General features: G+C 55.8%; 1 protein-coding gene across 6 annotated transcripts in view; it reads right to left on the bottom strand.

Annotated features, from left to right (window-relative positions):
- Nucleotides 1–15975, bottom strand: part of NTRK3 (neurotrophic receptor tyrosine kinase 3) — a 231968-nt gene extending 215993 nt beyond the window's left edge. The window contains exons 1-2 of one of the 6 annotated variants that reach the window (XM_009470065.2): nucleotides 15890–15975; nucleotides 15258–15520 (exon numbers count right to left, since the gene is read on the bottom strand). In XM_009470065.2, coding sequence (XP_009468340.1) covers nucleotides 15258–15505 — 248 coding nt within the window. In that variant the 5' untranslated portion in view covers nucleotides 15506–15520; nucleotides 15890–15975. Of the gene's footprint in view, nucleotides 1–15257; nucleotides 15866–15889 lie in introns of those variants that run through there. The other 5 variants (XM_087743749.1, XM_087743748.1, XM_087743750.1 and 2 more) reach the window with 5 other exon arrangements.
- Between the last annotated feature and the right edge of the window lie 6733 nt (nucleotides 15976–22708).

Genomic DNA, 22708 nt, shown 5'->3' with positions numbered 1-22708 from the left:
TGGCTTGCAGAGAGGTCAGGAAGGGCTGTGGCTCCCCTGCCCTAGGCTGGCACCCCTGCTTTCCACTCATACCTTGGGGATTTGGGGCGCCTGGAAAGCCACATCACAAGGCACTCAGATCTCCTGTCACATTTTCCTCCACAGGGAGCCAAGCAGAAGTTTCTAAACCCTGTGTGCACGCAGCAGCTTTGCAGACAGCACCATCCCAAAACACTGGTGACCCCATCCTGGCTCTGCCTGTGCATCTTCTGCTGTGTGCTCCACTGACCTCCGTGGGAGTGGGGCAGAGCTGCTCATGCCTCTCAGGTAATGCTCACTCCTGCTCATTAGGAGGAAAAAGGCAGCTGTGTTGGAGCATAATTGGTTTCTGCTCACTAAATCCTTGGGCATAGAAAGGCTCAGTATTTTGCATACCAAATAACACCCTGTCTGGGTGTCTGCGCACCCTCAGGATGCCCCATCCAGCCGCAGCAAAGCAGCAGCACTACCAGCCTGGACCAAGGCCGAGCCAACACACGGCCAAGCCATCAGCTCTAGCCACAGTCTTTCCCATGAAGACACAAACACCTCCTCTTGCACTCCCTGGCATAGCCCAGCGTGCCCGGGCCAGGGCAGTGAGGCCAGGGTCACGGACAATACAGCTCACGGCACTGAGCTGACGTCCCCATGCTTGGCTTCCTACACCTCCCTTGGGTGAGGTCCTTGCTAGGTCCCTTGCCTCAGCTCCTACATGCTGTCCCAGCATTATCATAAGGGGAAAGAAAAACACAGCATGGTCATCCCAGCAACTCAGGGCTCAGAAATGGGACACGAGCATCCAGCAGAAGCTCAGGAGATGGTTCTCCATTACCACATGGGACCTCTGCTGCTCACAGTTCCTTCAGTGCTCTCTGAAGGGAGCTCAGATAGGGGCACAGCAAAGCTAGGCTACAGCATGACCCCGAGCACTCGAGGGATAAATGCAGATTTTCTCTTTACTCTGGCTATTTTTGCATCTCAGAAACATGTCCTGGGGGAGCAGCCCTCTCCAGGAGCCCTCTCGAGGGTGGGGATGCCTGCAGTCAGGTGCAGGCTCCACCAACATCCTCCGGTTTGCACCCAGCTGGTTGCAGCCCAGGGGCTGAAGATGCCAGCCCAGCTCTGTCCTGCTTCCAGCGCAAGGATGACCTTCTTCGCAGGCAGCCAGGCAGAACGTCCTCCACCAGCTCCCGCTGGCAAGCATCCCAGGGGAGCTGTCGGGAGGAATTAACCCATCCTGGGGCAGCTGCCCTCCATCACCCCATCACTGCACCCTACATCCCCCCCAGCCTCACCAGGGCTCAGGATTTACAGCTCAGACAGGGCAAGGGGGTTGGCAGCAAAAAACTGATGGGGACAGAGGATTTACAGGGAAAGGCCAGTTTCAGGGGAAGTAGAGCGAAGCAGAGGGTGATTTACAGGGTCAGCAGCAATTTACACAGCAGGTAGCACAGAGAAGGCAAGGATTTACAGGGGCAGAGGAGAAGTACTTTTTATGGGTGTTTATTAGGAAATGAGTGTCTCCTTCCCCTGACCGCTGTGACCCAGGGAGGGGCGCAGGAACAGATGGATTTGCAACAAGCCTCCCCCTTGCTCTGGAGGTCATGGACAGGCCAGCATCGGGGACCCTCCCCGTCCCAGCGTGGCTGCAGGCTGCAGCTGACTTCTGCTTGGCCACAGAACCCTCAGGGTCATTTCAGTGCATCCCTGTCCTGCCACTGCCCCAAGGCAGCACTCCAAGGCCAGGCTCAGTGGTCAGTCCCTCCAGGGAGGCTACAAATAGCAAATCCTCAGACATCTCCTCCTCGGGCTGGAGGCCCTTCCTCCTGGCCAGCCCCATAGTTCCTCCCTGCCAGGGTCTGATCCAGCCCATATGCTCGCAGTGAGGCAGCTTTTCTCCTGATGCCAAGGCTCCTCGCCGCTGCAGCGATGGGGCTGCCAGGCCGGTGACAGGCAGGCAGGGGTCATGGTCTGCCATCCCTCCATCCCGGGGCTGCCAGCACAGACGCTCACAAGTCACATCACCCAGTTTCCAGTCCCATTTTCCAGCTGCTTCTGGCACCCAACAGGAACCAGGGTTTGGGGTCAGCCCCACATGTGCAACCCTGAGCACATCAGTTTGGGCAAGCAGGTCTTTTCCCTTTCCCACTGTGTCTTCCTCCCACCCCTGAACTGCAGCAGGGCTGGTGAGGGATGCACATCTTGAGTGCACGGTGCCAACGCAAGGGGTGGCAGCATGTTTGGGTCTCCAGCTGTCACAAACCTCCCAGCCCAGGCTCATACTAGCAGCATCCCTGAGCTGGCAGGTGCCAGTCTGGGCATGGACACATGCAGGCGATGCCTGCCCTTGCTCACACCGCCAGGGTTAACCTCAAGGGTTGCACATGGAGTAAAAAAAGTAAAGAAATATATAGGAAAAGTTGTCCCAACACCAAGACTGTGGTTGCCACTCCGCCACATTGTGACATGCTCCTATTGGCACACATCACACTGTGCAGAGCACTCAGGGAAGCTTGACAGGCACCACACTGGCCTCTGCCACCCCGCGAGGTGCCAGGACCAGCTCAACTTAAAGTTTGGGAGCAAGCCAGGAAACCCTGCCGTCCCCAGCCCTTCCCTGCCACTGCTCCCTATCGGTGGTACAAGCCGAGGGCTGCCTATGCAGAAGTGATGTTCGCCACACATCATGGCCTGGGGATCAAAAATTAACCGTGCCAGCAGGAGGGTCCCCCTAGATGACATGCCAACCCATGTCTTAACGTGCTTCTACATTTAATCCCCAAAAAGACACCAGGTCTGGTTTGCATCACAACAGGTGGGGAGGTTGGTCCTAGAAGAGCCCAAGAAAGAGGGAATTCACTCAGACATTTCATCTCGGTCTCGTTCTCCAGACACTCCCCAGATACCCTATTTTGCACCAGATACCAGGAGACCACGCGCTTAACAAGTGCAATCCCTGCAGGGGACACCCAATTTCTCACAGCCTTGGGTTGCTCAGCACTGGGGTGCAATAGGACCAGGTGCCACTAGCAGAGGGAAGGAGGGGAAGGGCTCCAAGAATTGACACAGACACCCACGAAAACATAGAACACTGCCCAGCCCCAGCATGGCATAAGCTTGATGAAAATAAAGTTGTGAGCAGCCTACACAAGGCAAGAGAAGAAGTTTCTGGCTTTCAGCTTGGAGAGACAGCAGCTTTGCAGTGCAGATGGGTTATGAGTCGCACTGGGCAATATCCCAATGTGCAAGAACCCTGATAACGTCCCATCGCTCATAGGCAAGGGCTCACTCCCAACACAGCCCTGCTGATCCTGCAGCTCCTCAGGGGCATCTCCCCAGCAGAGAAACACAGGCACACACCAGCACCAGGGCAGCATTCCGAGAAAGCTGGTTCTCTTCTCCATGTAAAACTTCCAGAGAGGCACAATAGCAGCATGCAACCCTCACAACATCCCCAAATGAAAACCTATACATCTTCACCGGAACCACAGGCAGCGGCAACACCATTGCCCCCACCCCTCTACCCCAAAGTTTGACTAAAGCTCAGGAGTATCTTTGCTTTTATAAATCTCTGCCTTTTAATGATGGCTTCAAGGCTCAGAGAAAAAAAGGCCCATTAAACTCACTGAATAAGTTAATGGGGCAGAGAGAATCCATTTCAAAGCCACCCCAGGCTATTTTCCTCTGGAGCTAAAGCCTGAATAAGCAAAAAGGAAAAATTAAAACTGTACAGTGCTTTGCCAATAAATAACCCCCAGTGTAATCCGCTACCAGGCAGGCCTCCATTTGCAGAGATAATAGGATGCAGATCAGTTGCAAACCACCTCCCCTTGCAGGGACCACAACCTTTTGATTGCAATTAGCTGTGCCACGGCAGGAATCTCCATCTCCTGCCTGTCTCCTTCCACCTGCATGGGCAGCAGGGGGATGGCACACCCTGCAGAGAATTACCAAAATCCAGCACTTGGCTTTGCAATTCCCCAACACCCATGCTCAGAGCATACATCCCTGCTCCTCTGCCTCCTTTTGCCCAGCCCTCCTGTCTGCTCCATGCCCCTTCAACCCCGTCTTCTCCCCCTCCTTCACCAGCAGCACTGTGGGTCGGTCCCTTGCCCATCAACCAGAGCTTACACACGGCCGCTCCTCCCCAAACACTTAAAAAACAAGTGCATGTCCCAGAGAGGGGAAAAAAAATAAAAATCCCTGTTTGTAAATGTTGATCCCGCTAGACGCAGTTTATTTACTATTTAATATTTAAAGATGCTAATTAAGTCTCTGAATAAATAAATCTATGTTACCCATGCCTTTTGGAAGGCAGGGATCCTTCCTGCAGGGCCAGAGCAGCCAGGAGCATGCCAGGTGCTGGGCAGCCTGCACGGGGCTGGGGAAAAGCCTGGGACAAAGCCTGAAGATCCCACCACCATCCTTCCTGGAAAGGAGAGCTTATCTGCAACACAAAGCAACACCAGTCACACCTCAAATTGGAGACATCAGGGACTTTGGCCCTTAAGACCCAGAGGAGAACACAGGCAGGGCAAGGTACAGAGAGGAGAATTTCCAGGCAGGGCTGCCCAAAGCAATGCCTCTTGGCCCCAAGATGCGATCTCAGCTGCAACCGAGGAGCCAAGGGCTTGTGCTCCCGAGAGCCAGAGGATCAACCCACAAAGTGCTGGGGGGGACACAAAGACAGGCACCAACACACATCACCACAGCGACCACCGAGCAGGCAGCCAGGGCTGCTCTGGGGACCTGCTACAGGCACCCACCTCCCTCCCAGCTGCCCCCCCAGCCCAGAGCCAGGGCAGGCAACCCACACAGCTTCATACCTGAGAGCATCCCAGCTTCAGTTCCTCTTCCCAAAACCACTGCTGCAGCATCTTGCAAGGAGCACTGCAACTGCCTGCCTTCCTCACCCACACACCCTAACATCCCTCAAAGCCCATACCTCATATCTCCCACCTGATACCTCTTCAGCCTCATTAGGCTCTGCCTCTCCCAAATCCACTCCAGCTGTACCATGCACCTTGCTGTTAACCCCCCAGGTGCCAGGCCCCACAGAGCTCCCTGTTGTGCAGGCTCTCTCCCTGCCCAGCCAGGAATCCTGCATGCACTCCCTGAGATCAGGTTTTGCTTCGATGCTCCCAAGGACACCCTCCAGCATCTGTCCTGACCTGAAGTGAGGGCCACAGCACTTGCCAAGGGAGCACCAGGCTGGTGCCCTGATGCTGACCTGGCTCAGTGCTACTTTGCCCTCCCCACAACAAGCCTGGGACAGCCTGTGAGGCTGCTGGAGGTACAGATGTGTCCAGAGCCCATGTGAGGCTCAAACTAGGAAACAGTCCCCAGTAACACCCAGCTTCTCTGAACTGGCATGAGGAGAGCTCCAGGAGGACAAGGATGCTCTCCGCAGGCTGGAGAGCCAGGAATAGACAGCATCCTTGACCTAGTGTCCCACTGAACTTTGCTTGCTCCCCAGGCTGCTCAGCAGCAGCCACAGAGCGACTCAATGGCTTTCAGCCCACTTTTCCTGGGATGTATTTTGGCTGGGAGAGCACAGGCAAGGAAGGAGACAGCCAAAACCAGGACCTACATCATTGACCCAGGAGCACCCAGCCACATCCTGGAGGCAAGAGGTTCGGGGGACAAGAGAGATCTTTCCAGCCACACAAGTCACAGAGTTCCCCAGAGGCAATCCCATCTGTACCGAGATGGACACGAGGGGTGCCCAAGCTGATGTTGCATATCCAGGTTAGAAGCAGGCAGGAAGAGGGCTGTGATGCAGGACAAGTGCAGGCAGCCCAAGAGAGCATTTGCACAGCTGGATCACAGACCAGAGAGCCAGGACTCCTAGTTCCTAGCCCAGGTCACTGCACAGCATTTCCATGGAGAGCATGAGATGGGGGATGAGGCCAGAGCTGTTCCAGGAGCAGAAGGAAGGTCAGCAGCTGGAGGCACCGAGGCTCTCCCCATGTGGCTTCATGTCCCGGCAGGGTCAGGAGTTAGAGCCTGGCATCAGGCTCAGCTGAGCACTCATGTTCCTAATTTATCCTGGCAAAACCCTGAGCATGCAGGGTGCTCAGCACCACCTAGATTCCCAGCATCTGTTTGAGCATTTCCACATTAACATTTCCTAGTGGGAACTGCCTGGGGAGAGCTCTGGGAGAGCTAGTTAAGGGACAGCCTTGCACAGCCCAGGAGGATGGGGACTTCACCATGTTCACATCTGCTGCTACCCACTTCTCAGTCCCCCAGGGACAGCACGGGGCAGCCAGCAAAGACACCAGTGCCCTGTGCCCTCCCCAGCACAACTGAGCCCAGCACAGAGCTATAGGAGGGCTGCAGGGAAGGGGCTGCAGAGGGGATGGCACCTGGGCTCAGCATCTCCCTGCATCCTTCCCTGGAGCCCTGGGATCCCAAGGCCATTTAGATGTCACTGCAACAAGCACCGAGGTCAAGGACGAGCACCCCAAGCCACCCATCTATGCTATCACAAGATAGCACTCCCTTGGGCATCCTTCCTGACCTCTCTGCTCCACTGATGGGGCTTCTGTTTTTATTAAGCAGTTTTCCCTTCCGTTTAGGCAGATTGAAGCTGGGAGAAGGCAAAGGTGGAAGTGATGGCACATGCTGGAGGGGGGATACAGGGTGGAGATGGTCACTAACAGGCTCCATTATCTCCTACACCAGAGCACTGGATGGCAGCTGGAGGAAAGCTGGCTGCACACATGGTTCTGGCTTCTCCTTTGGCTCCCTGACTGCTATGTCGTGTGAAAACAAGCTAAAAATACAGCAGATATTTTCCTGGCACTACTCTTCCAGGCAAGTAGGGGCCAGGTCCCACACAGAGGGCAACAGGGCAGGACCCCCAGACCCATGGGACTGGAAACAGGGTGGTACATGGAGGATGGAGATGCCCAAGGGCACATGCAGCAGGGCTGATGGAGAAGCCCTGCACTGAAGTCAGTGCCCAGCTAGCAATCTTCCAAGGGGAATCCAAAGACATTTTAATCTCCTTTTCTTCACATGAAATGAAGCCCAAGCCCCAGGCAATATCTAACCCACATCCATCACCCACCCCCCAACGCACATCCACCCTAATGCCATGATGCTGGGGACCTGTTTGCTGTTGCGTTGCAGGACCACTGGGTGTCACAGCCCTTCTACCACGCTGGCAGCGCATGGCAATTGCCAGCAGGGAAATAACCAGCCCATCTTGGGCCCAGCTGCCAGGGAGAATCAGATATCCCTCAGGAGCTGCACATGGAAGATGCTGCAGGGTCAAAACCAGCTTCCTACCACTGCCAGCTCTTTCCCCATCTTGCACCAGGCTCTTCTCAGCCTCACCCCCTTGGGGAAGGACACATAGCCTCCTCAGCCTTCCAACCTCCATCCAACCCCTGCAGAAAAGGGTTAATCAGAGAAGTGAAGAGCATCCAGAGACAGCTCTCAGCCTGTGCCCTCTCGCCTCTGCATCCAGGAGGGGTTCTCTGGGGACACTTCCCATGGATGTTCAATACAACAAGACCGATGGAACAGCCTTGTTGATCCCCCCTCCATGCTTGGCCTCTCCTTAAATCCTGGACGGTGCTGGGCTGAAGAATCTCCATCCCTGCTCTGCTGCTTGCAGGCCAGTTGCACTGCTGCTCTGTGCCTCAGTTTCCCCATCAGTAAAATGGGCAGAGCTATAAGGGGCTTCCTTGCAGATCACACACCGCCACAAGCCAGAAGCAGGCAGTGGCACACCACCCTGACCAGGCACCTCTTGCCCAGCACTTCAAACAGCCCAGAAACATCTCCCCACAGCACCCGCTCTGGTTGGGTCAACACCTTCCAAAAAGCCACAAATCACCTCAATTCACATATAGGCTGGGGCTGTATCGCTTGCAGCACCAGTGTGAGAGCTATCGGTACCTGGAAGTCCACTGACCACATCCTCCCGCAGCAGCACGGAGGATAAAGCTGTGACCCAGCACCCAACCAGATCCCAGGGGACTGCCTGATGGGGACCAGTACACCCAGCTGGGGAGCAGGTGGGAGCCCACCAAGAGGGGTATGGCAGCACGGACACCCCAGAGCAAAGGCTCCTCTCCCGCACGGCGTGCATCAGCGTGACAGCAAGCCAGCGGCGACCTGACCCCTCAGCCCCAGCAGCCCCCGGCCGCTCCCGCACCGCCCCCCGGTACCACCGGCCCCGCGGGCTTATGGCTCCGTCCTCCTACTCGCCCGTGCCAGCGCAGCCCGCAGTCGGGCTGTCTGACGCTGCCGCTTGCCCTCTAGCGGCACAGCCACCGTCAGACGGGGGGAAGAGGAGCGGGTGCCCGGGGCTGAGCCGGGCTCCGGCTGCCCCGGGGGGCCACAGGGCAGAGGCTCTGTTGGGGCTGGGGGGTCTGGCACATCCACGGAGCTGCTCCCGCACAAACAGCCTCTGTCCGGAGCAGCCTCACGACACTGGGAGATGAAGATGGGGACTGGCCGGGTGCAGCCGTGGTCCTGGTGCCCTGTGCACGGTCCTCCAGGACCTGGAGCATCGCATAGGGCAACCGGGGCTGCTGCTCCCCATCTCTTCATGTAGGGCACAAAGTGCCTGCAATATCCAACCACCATACAACAACTGCAGCCTCTGAACAAGAAACTCGCCCCACAGCACCACCTCGGCAGGGGTTTTTCTGTGCACCCCTTGGTGCAGAGGGGAGAGCAAGAGAATTTCGGGGAGACCAGAGCCCGCATGCTGCTGTCAAACACACCTGCTTAGAAAGCACCTACACAATCTGCCGAAACCCATGCTGCAGGAAACCCAAAGCTCAAAATTACTCTTATTGCACAGCGCCCGGTAAATAATACACCGCGTTACAAGCATTATTAACACTCACTTTTGGAAGCCTGGCAGGCTCAGGGGCTGGTTCACTCCCTGCTTGACTGCAGCCCCCCCTTGAATGGGATGCACCAAATGCAACCATAAACTCATGGACAACACCTAGCATGGGCACTGCGTTGAGCAGGACAAGCCAGTGTGCCCAGGCAGCACTAGGCAACATCACGGAGCACAACCTACCTGCAGGGCTCCCCAAGGATGATCCCATGTGACATGCCATGGCCTGTTTGGGGGGTTCACTGAAAGAACCCAGCATTGCTGGGTGCATGGATGGTCGTAGGCCTTTGGGAGACTATGAGTAGCCTCATGCCAAAGCACATGAAGGTGTCACCCCCACAGGGGTTAGCTGATGGGGTAGAGCAGACCCAGAGAGCTTTCCCTAACCTAGCTCTACACAAAAGCCCCTAGCCAGAGGCAACACATCTCTGAGCCTCCAAGGACAGCAAGGCAGGTCCTTCCTCAGTTTCTTCCCCTCCACCTCTGCTTCTCCCTCCCATGAAACACCTGTCCTAGACCTGAAGCATCCCCATCTCACGTCTCCAAGCCCAAGGAGACAAGCCAGCAGGTAGACCTGACCTAGATCTCCCCAAACCCTGCAGGAGATGAAGGCTGGGGAGATGTCACATGCATCCTGAAACCATCTGGGTCACCAGCTCCTCCTGTCCAGGCAGCAGCTCAGGCCCCACAGTCAGCTCAGAAAAAACCCTGGGAAGTCCTGGCAGGCACCAAAATTTTCTCCTCCCCAGAGCAATACCTGGTAAGGGCCATCAGCAGAGCCAGGCAATGGAGACATGGCTGGGGAGCACTTGGGGACCCCAGTGGGATCAGGCACAAGAGGGGGAGAGACATCAGCAGACTCTGGCATGAACAGGCAGGTGACTAAACCCAGCAGGAATCCCGTGTCCCAGACAAACCATGGCTGTAACCCTCAGGTGCCTGATGTCCTCTGCTCAGTGTTAGCTCAGCCACTGCTGGGAAATCAGAGCTGAGACCTGGCCCTGGCAGCCAACTCCTCCAAAAACCACCTTTTATAGTGCATCTACCCCAAATCCTTCTGCTCTGCCCCCACACATCACCTGAAGGGCTGTGAAAGTACTGGAGGTCCCAGGCATCACCCGTGCCAGGAAAGTGCCTCCCTCCAGGACTGGTGAGCAGGGAGAAAGGCCGTAAGAGCAGGGCAAGGAGCCAGCTGCCAGCCCAGAGGATGCACGCAGTCCTGGGAGCCCCCAGCGCAAGTTTAGCTACTCTGGTGCACAGGGCAGCACCCACCCAATCCCCTGATGCAAGGGGGTCAATAAGGGGACAGTCAGGACCGGTGCTCCCAGCTTAAGGCACCTCTAGAGCTTCAGGACCATATCTCAGCCCACCTCCTTGTCCCAAACATCTCTGCACCCTCTTCTGTCATCACAGCCCCGTGCTGCATCTGCCTCCCCCTTCCTAACATGCTCCAGGACAGCCACTCTGCATAAGCAAGAGCCCTACAAAACAAAGCTGGATTGAATTAGGGACCTTCTGAACGGTCTCTGCAGCAGCCAAAGCCTCCGAGATCAGGAGATGGAAGGAATGACGGGATGGGAGGCTTTGAGAATGCAGAGCCCTTCGTCTCTGGAGAGCAGCAGCACACGAGTTACACTGGGCATGCTGTGGCTGATTCACAGAAGGGGGAAAAGTTTGTGCCCTGTTGTCTGAAGCAGAGCAATCATGAACTTGAGCATCACAAGAGGCCCTTTCCAAGCTGTTCGGGCCACCAAAGCAAGTTATGCCCTCTCCAGCCCTTCCAGGAAGATGCTTGCCCTTTTTTTTTTTTTTTTCCCCTCCCTCCTTCCCTGATGCAGGTGCACATGGGCATCACCAGCGCCTTGCCTCTCCCAGCGCCGGCAGCGAAGGGGTGCTGCTGCTCCGTGCACCCCCTCACTCTCCCCCACGCCACGTGCTCTCAGCTCCCGTGCAGCAAGTGGGGGCTGTGCTGCTGCTCGCCCCCCACTGTGCCCGGCTCTGACGTGGCTCTCCCACTCCCAGCCAGGCCCACGGGATTGAGCGGATGCTGCCGTGGGCTGGTGGGACAGCCCAGCAGGAAAGGATGGGGCTGCTCTTCTTGTCCATGGGGGGAAAAGATGCTTCCCCTTGGACCTGTGAGACACCAAAACCCTACGTCCCACGGTGCTCCGCAACAACCCACCTCCTCTTGAGTTGCTCTGAATTCATCTCACCCAGTTGAAGGCAGCTACAAGCTGCACAAATAAACCCTGCAAACCTACTTGTTGGGCTATTTTATCTTCAGAAACCCCATTCTCCCCTGATGAGGTTGGGTAAGGGAGCAAGGCTTTATATACCAAGGACAACTCCCTACCTCAAGGGAGCCCAGGGGTGACAAATGCAGGCCACCGCCGCCTGCCTGGCAGCATCTCTGCAGTGCCATAGCAACAGCTGAGAAGTAGGGAGGCCCAGATGGCAAACTCCTCCGTCCGTCCTTCCCCACGCGCCATGCCGGTGCACGCAGGCGCTGCCCACGCTGCCAGAAGGGGTAACTCCCCGGCATGCGGTGCCCACCATCAGCCCGACACACGGCGGCTCAGGAGAGCCCAGCCACCCCATGCACTGGCCAGACCCCCCTGTGCAATGCCATGGATGGGGACCCAAAGTGGCAAACGCCCCGGCTGCTCGGTACAGGAGGGCAGAAGAGATTTTGTGCCACAGGGCCCCCAGGACTGAAGTTCTCCCTGTGCATCTGGTCTTTTCAGGGAGGTCTTGCAAAGGATGGAGCCCCATGCTGCAGGGGTGAGGCTGGGTTAGGGAAAGCTTGAGCATCTCCACAAGTCACACCTGGCTGGGAACACAGCAAAGGCCACCCAGCTGCACAAGGAAAAGCAATGGCATGAACATACCCCAGCCCCGTGGTCATCCTCTCCCCGAATCAGGAGCGGGAAGTCCAGCAGCACGACTTCAAACTGGAGTCATCTCAGCTGGGGTCCAAGCCAGCCCCTCAGCGAGACAGGACCCTTGGCAGCTCTCGCAGGGATCTCTGTGTGAAGAGCCACATCCCCATGGATGCGATCCGAAATTGGATGAATTTCTGGGCAGGCTGGGAAAGGGCAGAGGGACAGCAGGCAACCCAACCTCCTCCTCCATCTCAGGGCAAGAACCTCCTGCCCTCTCCCTGCTTCACCATTAACCTGGCACTGCCTGGATTTGCATGAAGGTTCTGTGCCACCGTCCCCCACTGCAGCTGGGGCAGGAGCCACCCAGCCCTGACTGCGGCTGCTCTGCTCTCCCTGAAAAGAAGGGGGATGGATGGGAAACCAGAAGCAGCAGCAAATGGAGCAACAGCCATTCATTTGAGGGGTGCAACAGAAGGCTCGACAATGGGGTACCACACTGCAGGCACCCACAGGGCTGGCCCACCCTGCCAGCCTCCATGGGCAGCACTACAGGCTGGGTATCTCCTGTCCTCCTTCTGTCGTCCTTGCCTCAGGGGTCTCATCAGCCACTGAGATGTGAAATAACACAAAGCTCCTGATGGCTTGGCCCCCGATGCTGGGGCAACCTGCCTGGGTGGGGTGGCATGGAGGGGCCACTGCCCTGGCTCGGGTGGGGGTAAGATGGACAAGCCCACCAAGCCAGCTCACACAGCTTGCTTTCTCCAGCTCTCCAAATGGGCCCTGGCAGCCTTTTGTCAGCACCACCCAAGCTCAGATTGCCAAGCTGAGCTTGTCTTTCAGACATGAATAAGGCCTCGCTTGGCCCCAGGGTGGTTTCACTGCCCCATATCCCATCACCTTTTCATCAGCAGCAGGATGAAGCAGAGACCACCACCTCCCTCAGGGCCTGCAGGGAGGACCTGGCTGGAGCATTGTATCCCCTGGCCACAGGGACAGGGCTAAGCCTCCCCCTTTCACCCCCCAGCCCAGTGGGCAAAGGTGCCTTTGCCCACTCGTTGCCCACTAACAAGGCAAGCTGCCTGAAGCAGGCAAGCCTCCAGAGAGCATGGCAAGCAGGGGGAAGCGCTGTTCGGTGCCCAGCTGAATCAGACCCACGTGCCGGGAGTGATTCAGCGATGACCAGGCTGGGCTTCAACGCACCCCTCGCCCCGGCACCAAGATGGGGAGGCTGGCAAGGAGAGGCCTTGCGTCAAGCCAGGAGGGTGCAGGACCCAATGCATCCCACACAAGAGCACGAACACAAATTCAACCCTGGCTCCCACCAGTGACTCCTTTGCTAGGAAGCAGCCCCACCACCCAAACCATCCCTCTGCTCCCATAAGCATCCTCTACGAACCACTGCCACCTCCCTGGAAAGCACAGACCACTGGGGAAAGTTTTCACTCATACTCAGTCTCAGCCCCTCACAGCATTTTGGGGTTCACCCCAGTCCTCTGCCTTGGCTCCCAAGCCCAGGGAGGGAGGTGTGGGACCGACAGCCGTGCAGGGGGCAAGGGAACATGCTTTGCTCAGTGTGGAGCAGAGATGCATGCAACATCCAGCAAAAACTGGCACCATCTCCTCCTCCTTCCCCAACTTAACAGAAGCTCCTCTCCAAAAAAATACCCAAAATCTCCATTTCTGGAGTTGAATCTGCCCCCCCCCCCGCCCCGCCCCTTGTTACAAACTGCTTATCAGCATTTTTCAGTTTCAAAGCAGTAAAGACATTTTCTGGCCACAAAGGACTCACGTAATACTACCTTTTGCAGCAGTTCAGATGTATGTGTGCATCTGACAATGCACACTCGCTCACACCAGTGGCTTCCAAACCCTTTGCAGCCTTTCCTGCTGCTCCCCGCCCCTCAAAGGGTTAAAACCAAACCACAACAAACAGCAAGCATAGCAAAAAACACCACGAGTTTCTCTGACTTCCCCAGCATCACCCACATCCCTCCAGCATCGCAGAGAAAACACTCCAGCACCACGACGCAGGATAAATATGGGGCAATTGGAAGGGGAGCATTGCATTAGCAGCCCTTTACTTTGCCCATTCCTGCTGGGTTTGCTGGCAAGGCGAAGGCAGGGCTGGGGGTTCAGGGTCAGTGGTACCTGCTGAAAACCTGCTGGAGCATCGCACGAACCTGTAAGCAAGCGGGGAAAGCGGCTCCCGTCATCTTTACCCAGCAAAGGTGACAAGCAGAGCTGCGAAAGAGGCACTGCAATTACTCCATGGTTCTGCTGCAATTGCACTGTGACCAAATAAAACAGCCTCAGGAAGAGACCCAGCAAAGCCCTCTCCCTCCATGCAACCGTGCCATCGAGGTGAAAATAAATAAATAAATAACCCTCCATTACTCATTTCAAACCTTGCTGCATTTAACTGCCAGAATAAAGGATTCCACCTCTTCTCTGCTCAACTCCCACTGGCAACTTGCTCTGGGGGCTACATTTCCCTAAATGCTCACATTTCAATTAGCATTAGAATAATGAAATAGCTCAGAGTTCATCTCACCCAAAAATGTACTGGAAAATAAAGACCAGAGATTGGAAGAGATGAGGATTTTTTTTCCCCCGCACACACACACAGCATGATGGATTCAGGAGAAGGAAATATATTCCTTTCTCGACTCCACGCTGATGAGATTAACATGGGCTTTGCTAACTGCCTCTCCAAACAAGGATAATGCAACTTCAAGTTGATTTTCCAGATAAACAAGCATGCAAACAAACGCAAAGTGCTCAACTAAAAATATCTCCCTGCTCCGATGCTTCTCCCCACCGCCACCACCCCGAGAGGAAAACACACAAATCCTATCGCAGCACCACAGCGAGTTGCAAAATTATAACAATGCGAGTTAAATAAGCTACTTAAGGGACATCTCACTGTCCTATTTTTTTTTCCCCCCACTCCTTAAAAAGGCGAAACCGCAGATCCCCAGATACACTCAGCCAGGGCAGGGAAGGGAGCATTTTCTGTTGTGGGGATGAAAAAAAATGACATTCTAATCGGATCCAAAGTCTCGAAAAAGAACAAGCGGCTCAGAACTTGCTTTTCTTGCCCAATTTGGGTATATATGAGGCTGTGTGTGGCTGTGGCGCGTCCCCCCTCCCCTTGCAGAAGCAAACAGTTAAAGCAAGCAGCAGCTTTAGCATCTTTGCCTGCTGCTCTCTCTCCTGCGAAGGAATCAGATCTCATTTACTTTATTCCTCTTAAGCCTTGACCAAACTGTTGCTGGGCTTTTTTTTTTCTTTTTCTTTTTTCTGGGGGAGGGAGGGATGGGGTAAGGGGGAAAGCCGGCTCTGCGTCCTCTGCACGGGCAGCAGGCTGAGCTCCGCCAGGCAGCGCAGCAATGCCGAGGGCACCTGAGCCCCGCACCGCCAGCCCAGCCCGCACCCTGCCGCCGGGAGGGGACGGGGCCCCGGGAGAGCCCGCGGGGACCCCCACTTACATGGAAGTGATGTTCCTTGAGATGTCCGTGATATTGATGCTCGTGTTGCCATTGCTGCTGCCTGAATCCTGCCCTTCCAAGAGAGGGAAGAGGTTCCCATCATCCGGCTTCTTGCAATTGATGTCTGTCTTGCTGCAAAGACAATTAGCAGGGCAAGCCAGCACCGAAAGCAGATAGTCTCCCCAAATGCTCCAGAGCAAAAATACCCTCCAGAAAGTGCACTTGGTAGGGCAAAGAGAGACATCCATCTCCGATTGCTGCTTCTAAAAAAGAGGAGGAGGAAAGGGGGGATGGAGGGAGGGGAAGGGGGGGAAAGGGGGAAGGAAACAAAGACAGAGGGAGGAAAAAAAAAAAAAAAAAAACAACAAAACCTCAAGCGATCAGATGCAAAAATCCTCCAGCAGATGAAATCATGCTGGCAGCTGGCTCGGAGAGGCTGTAATTCCCGCTACGGTAGCGGCAGCGGCAGCGGGCGGGGATGCATGCTGGCCCGGCCGCCCTGCGCCCGCCGCCAGCCGCTCCGGAGGATTGCAACGGGAGGCTGGGGAGGCAGCCGGGGAAATAAATAAATAACAAAAACGGTGCGAAAGTCACCAAGTCCCACCTACTGGGCAGAATTAAAATTGACACACCTGCAAAAAAAACACACAGAGGGAGAGGAGGCTGGGGAGAGGAGGGGGCGACCTCCCCTTCCCATCGCTTCCCTCCCCCGGCCTGGCCAGCCCTGCTGCGGCGGGCACAAAAAGCAGGGGAGGAGGAGGAGAAGGAGGAGGAGGAAGGCTTGCAAAGCGAGCCGGGCTCTGCAATAAAAAGGATTCCCCACCCCCCTCCCTCTCCGCTAAAAAATCAATCGAGGGGAGGGGGGAGAGAGGGGAAAAACCCACCCCAGCACTGCCGGAGCCCCAGCTCAGCCCCGCCAGCGGAGGAAAAGTTGCAGCTGGGGTTAAATTTGTGCTGGGGGGAGAGCAGAGGGGCTCTGGCTCGGCTCCGGCTTTCTCAGGCTCTTTCGTCTTTTGGAGGAGGAGGATGCTGCCTTTCGCTTGGTTTGTTGGGTTGGGTGGGTTTCCCCCCGCAATCCGGACAGAAGGGTGGAGAGGAAAGAAAGATTAAACTGAACTGGAAGAGAATAAGCACCACTGTGGATTACAGCAATTTAAATATATTTTTTTTTTCTTTAGAGGATCCTAGCAAGAGGCAGATCAGACGGCTGGGTGGGAAAAAAAGCGACTGGAGAGCACCCAGGAAGGACTTTCTAGAAAAGACATATGCACACCCCCCCTCCAAAACGCAACGGGGACTCAGCCGGCTGCCGAGAAGTGCAGGCAGGAGCACCCAGGGTTGGGACTCCCGTCCTCCCTCCCCTGGCTTCCCCCTTCCCTCCTGCAGCAGATTCTGCAATCAGACATAAAAAAAAAAAAAAATCCTGAAAGAGGAAGACTGTAGCATTGAAAAGGCTGAGCTCAGAGCGCCGAAATGGCATCAGGAGAGCAGTGAGTGCGAGCTGAACAGCAGAGCGAATTAAGATGCATGGTGCATTTTTGGCAAGCACAAACCCAAGCAGATCAGAGCTCTGCTTAATTTGCTCTGCTTTTCTACAGTGCTTTTTTGCATGCCTTTTTTTCCCCCCCAATAGTTTCATGTCTCTGCTCCTCCACACAGAGGCACAGTTATAAACGGACAGTGCTGCAGGCAGGACCATGGGTGAAGGGAGGAAATACAGGTGTAGGACTCCAAATATTTCAAAGGTCTACCTCTGCCAGGCACAGGGCTTTGCACAGAGTGGAGAGACAGAGTGGTCTCCGCACAGGCTGGACCAACACCCCCAGGGTCTGCTTTGCACCCCAAATCATCCTAGTCCATAAGAGGCAACAGGATTTGGGGGTTAAAAAGGGGAAAAAAAGATGCAGCTGCAGGGAGACTTTGCAACCACAATTCATAAATCCAAATCCCTTGGTGGGGAGCGGGCTGCCCACAGCCATGCGCATGGGGAGCCCGTCCCAGCAGGGCACGAGCAGGGCTCCCACTTGGGTCACTCCTCACTCATTGCTCCACAGCCTCATCCCAGGCCCTGGGAACAGCAGTGATGTGCAAGGGGTTGCACGTACCAAGGCATCAGTCCTGGTCCCACAGGGGCTTCTGGGGTGCCAGGCAGCTTCATCAGAGTTCATCCTGCCAGGGCTCACCAGGAGAAGTGGGGGTACTCATCTAGTGAATAAATACCAAGGTGGGAGGGCTGGTTTCTCCCTGAGCCCCACCTGCTTGCAAATTAATGAAGTGAAGCACCTGGATCCAAAGAGGTCACTGAAGTGCCTGGCACTGCAAGGGAGAGGAGCCCACGGAGGGCTGGTGGGCCCCCACCCGCATGAGAAGCAGGTCCCATCCTCAGGCACCTGTACGGAGACCATGGCTGGGAAGGCACCAGAGAGGAAAACAGCCATGCATATTTTTCACTCCCTGCCTCAGTTTCCCCACCCCTGTCAGAGAGATGCCATTCTTGTGGCTCAGCACTGTGACCAGAGTGGAGAAGACACTAATGGAGAGCACCATGGCATATGCCCCCGCCTGTGGGGAACACCAGGCACCCCTCAATGCCCAGCCAGCACGTGGGTCCATCCCTCGGCAGCACAGGGGACAGGGATGTCACACTACAAAACCAATGCCCGGGGTGAGACCAGGGCTTCCTTCATACTGGAGCTGGTGCAAGGTCACAGCCTCCTCGTGGCACTTGACATCAATCACACCATCGTGTGCGAAACCAGCGTGAGACCATCAGCCTACCCCGGTGTGTCACCACAGGGCTGGTCACAGGGTGGGGACACGTTCAGGGGGCACACACCCGCCTTGGGGACCCACTGCAGTTCCACAGTACAGCATGGCTGTCCTCCAGGCAGATCAGCACCAGGACCTGGGGGAAGCCACGGTCACCTGGAGGTGCCAGGGTGGCACTGCTTGGCATGGGGCTGTGTGCATGAGCACTCTGCACCCTCCTCACCCACCCAAGTGGTAGCCTGCCCTGTGTCCCTCCGTGCCCCAGGGTGTGGGGTCAACCTCTGGAGCAGAGCACAACTGCTAACGAAGCACAAACCCACCCAAAGAGGCTTTCGGATCCTCCTCTGCAACCTGAGCCAGTTACGTGCTTTGCACTCTCCTTGCAAAGACGAGGTTTAACCCACAGAAAGTTGGGGAGGTGTCAGGTCAGCTGTCCCGGGTAGGGAGGATGCAGGAGCCCACCCACCCCCACAACACGCACACCCCACTGCCACCCGCTGCCAGGCAGGCCCCGCTTCAGCAGCTGATGAGGAGGTTTTGTGCCAAGCCACGGCTTCCTCTGCTGCTAACAGATAAAGCCGCCGCTCGCAGAGGAAACGTGGCCGGGCAAAGCGGGGGGAATGGGAGGAGCGGGAGCATCCAGCTGGGTGCCCGGAGGGCAGGCGGAAGGTAGGCAGGAAAAGAAAGAAACCAGGGGGCTGTTCATCCTCCCCATTGCAGGCTGCCAGGGGGGACTGGCGAGTTCGCTGGCAGAAGAGACTGCAGCGACAGCAAAGTCCCTGCTGCAGAGAGCAGACGGGCCACCAACCTTCATCCAACACCAGAGCTGGGTGGCCCCTGGTCCTGCTTCCCCCACTTGAACCCACCACCCCTCACCGGTCCATGGACAGATGGAAGATGATGCTCAGCAAGGGCAGTGCTACCTCTTGCACACCCAGACCCAAAAGGGGACGGGAGTATTTAGGAGCTGCCGGTGGTGGGAACAGACCATCCCTGCCTCCATCCCTGCCTCCATCCCTCACTCCTGTCCCTGTGGAAGAGGGAGGCAGGAGCAGGGCATGAGTGATGGGGCTGTCAGAGTGCAGAGATCGTATCTCGAGTAGAGGCCTTGCCGTTATTGCTCTGAGGGATGCTGGCAAATTGCTCTTTCAAGAAGCATCTCCATGAAGGATGAAAGCAGTGCCTCCTGCGAGAACTCTGCCCCACAGGGGCTCAGGGGCTGGGTTCCCTCTGGCCTTTGAGAGCCTCCAGAAATTCCACAGGATGCACTTGGCTGAGACTAAACCCCAGTTCCTCTGCAGAGAGGTCCCCATCTCTCCCATCACAGCTGCCTTCTGCATGCGGACATGAGTTGTGCCTCAACACCCAGCCCAGAAGAAGGAGCGGGGCTGGGAGGTGCCCGGGGGCTCCTGGCCACGGACGGAGGTGAAGGCAGCTGTTTTGTTTGCATTTCTGCTCTTCCCACCTACACAGCTGCCTTTAGCGTCACACTCCCGGGCTGTCTGGCCCTCGGGGACAATCTTTGCCTCCCACTTCCCAGGTAAAGGCTCCCCAATGCACCACTTGCCTCCTGGGACCAGCAAACACCACAGCCACTCGGGCCATGACCAGAAAGAGATCTGTGGTCCAATATCTGCTCAGTCATCATAAGCTCCAACGTCCACTCCTGCCTCTGATCTTCGTATCGATCTGGCAGGCCCGCGCTGAGGCATGCACCGCCCTGCTCCCTATTACCAGAACAGCACTCGCTGCTCACTGAAAATGATGAGCTGACATTTTTCTAGCCCCCCTCTCGTCCAGAAGTATCTGCAAATGTGCCTACAGCAGGACCACTTTGCACACCTCTGAAACGCAGCCAGCCCCGGGGCGGGCAGAGCTGCTGTTTGGCAGCATGCAGTGATGCCGGGCAGCAGCACGGGGTGTGAGATCTGATGGGAGAGGCAGGGAGAAGGGTTTCATCCCCTGTGCTGGGAATTTGGCTGCAGGTTCACATGCCTCTTTGCAGAGAGACCCCAAGAAGTGAAATTTTGGAGAGGGTCCAGCTTGCCAGGTAAATGCCCAGGAGCTGCTGCCAGCTTTTGGGGAGGGGGTCAGGGCTGGTTTGGGGGCAGAGCATTCCCCACAGCATTACTGGCACGGGCTGCAGAAGGAAAATATCAGCCCCTGCAGAGCCAAGAGGCGGTTGCCTCTCGCCTGAGCCATGCAGGCACAGTAGCATCAAAAGTGTTTCTCCTTGAAGCAGAGCTCCTCGTTCCCATCACCCTGGGAAGAGCCTGGAAGCAGCTTTTGATCTGATGTCCGTATTGCTTCTCAAGTGCTTGGCAGGAGGAGCCCCCGTGCAGCAGGGAAGGTCGCATCCTCCACACGGGTCAGCCTGGCCCTGGGAACCTGCAGGGAGAGGGACAGGGGGAGGCGTGTGGGGCAATCACTTTTGGGCAGCGACAACCATGTGATGAAAGGTGAAGGTCTCAGCTGGGGGAGGTGGCTGGAGAGTAGCTGGTGGTAGGAGGCTCCAACCTTGGGTTGTCCTTGCCCATGCTGTGTGCATGTGGGGACAAGGGCAGGATGAAGCCGTCCCAGCAGATGTCCTGTTCATAAACTCTCTGACGCTGTTAAGAAAGTGTAGGGAAAAGCACCTAACCAGGAACCATTTGCTCAAATAAAAAGGAACAAAAAATTCAGGAGAAAACATATTCAAGTGAGGTCTAAAGAAACAGTCCTGTCACGAAGATAACAAATATTGCTGTGCTTGCATTCATCGCTAGGACCTAAACCAGTCTCCCACCTAGGCAGCTCCTGAATTAATGTGTCTAGCCAGGGAAAAGGCCTGGTCATGGCTATAATATCCAAGAGGTGGTCCAGGGAGGATGTCTGCAATGGTCAAGAAAAAAAAAAAGACTGAAATGAAGGTCTTGGAAAGGCCAAGGAATAGGAAGGAGAATAACATGGAGGAGATTATAGCCGCCGTCAAGAAACCAAGGCAGTGCTTTGATCTGCCAGCAATGCTCTGCGCAGAGCTGGTCCATCTCTCACCCAGAGGAGAGAGCAGCAATTCTGAGACCTGGGCGGGGAAGCTCTAACAGGGGCGAGGCTGAAAAGCCTGAGGGCAGCTGCTGGGAGAGGAGCTGGGGAGGGGGCTGCAAAGGAGTCCCAGGAGGCACTCAAGATGGCTGTGCTGCAGGCAGATAACAGGAATTATAGTCCTGGCATTGTTCCTCTGATGCCCTGCCATCTGCACGTCTCGCAGGGCATTTTACATGCTCAGGGCCACTCGGTTGTGGGCACAAGTCAGGAAATTCCCGATGTGAGCGGTCAGGCCACGCAGTCACAGACACAACCCTTGCCAGGACAAAGGAGTGGAAGTCTCCATCATGTTCCCCCATGATTTTCCCCAAACCAAGCCTGTGCTTTCAAAAATCCCATGTTCCTAATTCAGTCTCTGAATGTGCAAGTGGAGCACCTGGGACTGCAGGGGGGTCAGAGAGAGCCTGGAATATCCAATATAATGCAGGACCTTGGTGTAAGAAAAATTGCTTTAGATTTCAAAAATAATCAAAATGAACTAAAAAAACCCCCCATACCTTCAGCTTATTTTCAAGCATGCTTTTAAGAACAAAAGAAAGAGCTACATCCATGTCAAGCCCTGTTTTCTTGCATTGCAGTGCACCATCCGAGTGTCCCTGTCCTCCGACCGGGCACCCGCACCCCTGGCAGCATCCCTCCCACACCGCCACGTGGTTTGCAGAAACTCAGGCTGCTGCTGAGATGCTGGGGAGGAAATTGTGCGAAAGGAATAGTGGCCATGACACACGCCTCATCAGAGAGGTAACAACGCTCATCTCGGGCCCCTACCACGCCTCCAGGTTGAATCACAACTCACTGGAGAATCAATTCCTCCTCTCCCTGAGCTTTTCCCTGCACACATGCACAGAAACAAAACCCTGGCTGCCCTTGTGAGGAAATAAAATTGCTTTAGAAGAAGCTCCCCAGCCTGTTTATGCCTCCAGATCTTTCACTGATATTCCTTCCTGGGGAGCTCTGTTGACTTTGGGGAGAGGTGCCCGAGCAGGGTTAAGCAGGGAAGAAACTAATGTAGCCAACTCTGTAAAATGATTTACCAAAATCTTTTTGTAGGGCACTGCTCTCCCAAATAAATCTGGTGAAGATGCTATTATCTATAGCAGGGTAGGGAAGGCAGCTTTTACCTGGGTGTCAGGGCTCTGATGTAGAAAGGACATACAGCCCCATATCACTATCACGTGCATCCCGATTGTCAGGGGGATGAGGGACTTACAGCCCCACAGCCAGCTGAGGAGATGGCTGTGGCCCCAAAAGGGCATTGTTTCAAAAATCTCTGCTACCTCTCTCATCCCAAGGATGAGTTGTGTCAATAGCTGCTTAAAATGGTTTCCTGGTCCATCAGGGGAATTGTTAAATCCTGAATTACTTAAGACATCTCCCCATCCCATGATGGGTGCAAGTAAAACAGCTGGTCCCAACCTCAACCCACCATGCAGAGAGAAGTGGCCATGCTGAACCCAAAGTGACCACAACCTACAAAGTCTGGATTAGCCAGCAGCCCTGGGCTGAGCAAGCAGGACCCCAAAATGCTCTGTCCCAGCCACCTCACCCCACTCCGGAGAAAAGCGAGAGAACACAGGATGCTCCCCCTCGGCAGCTGG

This window comes from Nipponia nippon, unplaced genomic scaffold (assembly GCF_047370975.1).
Source record: "Nipponia nippon isolate SJK-2023a ecotype South Korea unplaced genomic scaffold, ASM4737097v1 scaffold_9, whole genome shotgun sequence".
Lineage (NCBI taxonomy): Eukaryota > Metazoa > Chordata > Aves > Pelecaniformes > Threskiornithidae > Nipponia > Nipponia nippon.
This window is presented reverse-complemented; position numbering and strand designations above follow the sequence as displayed.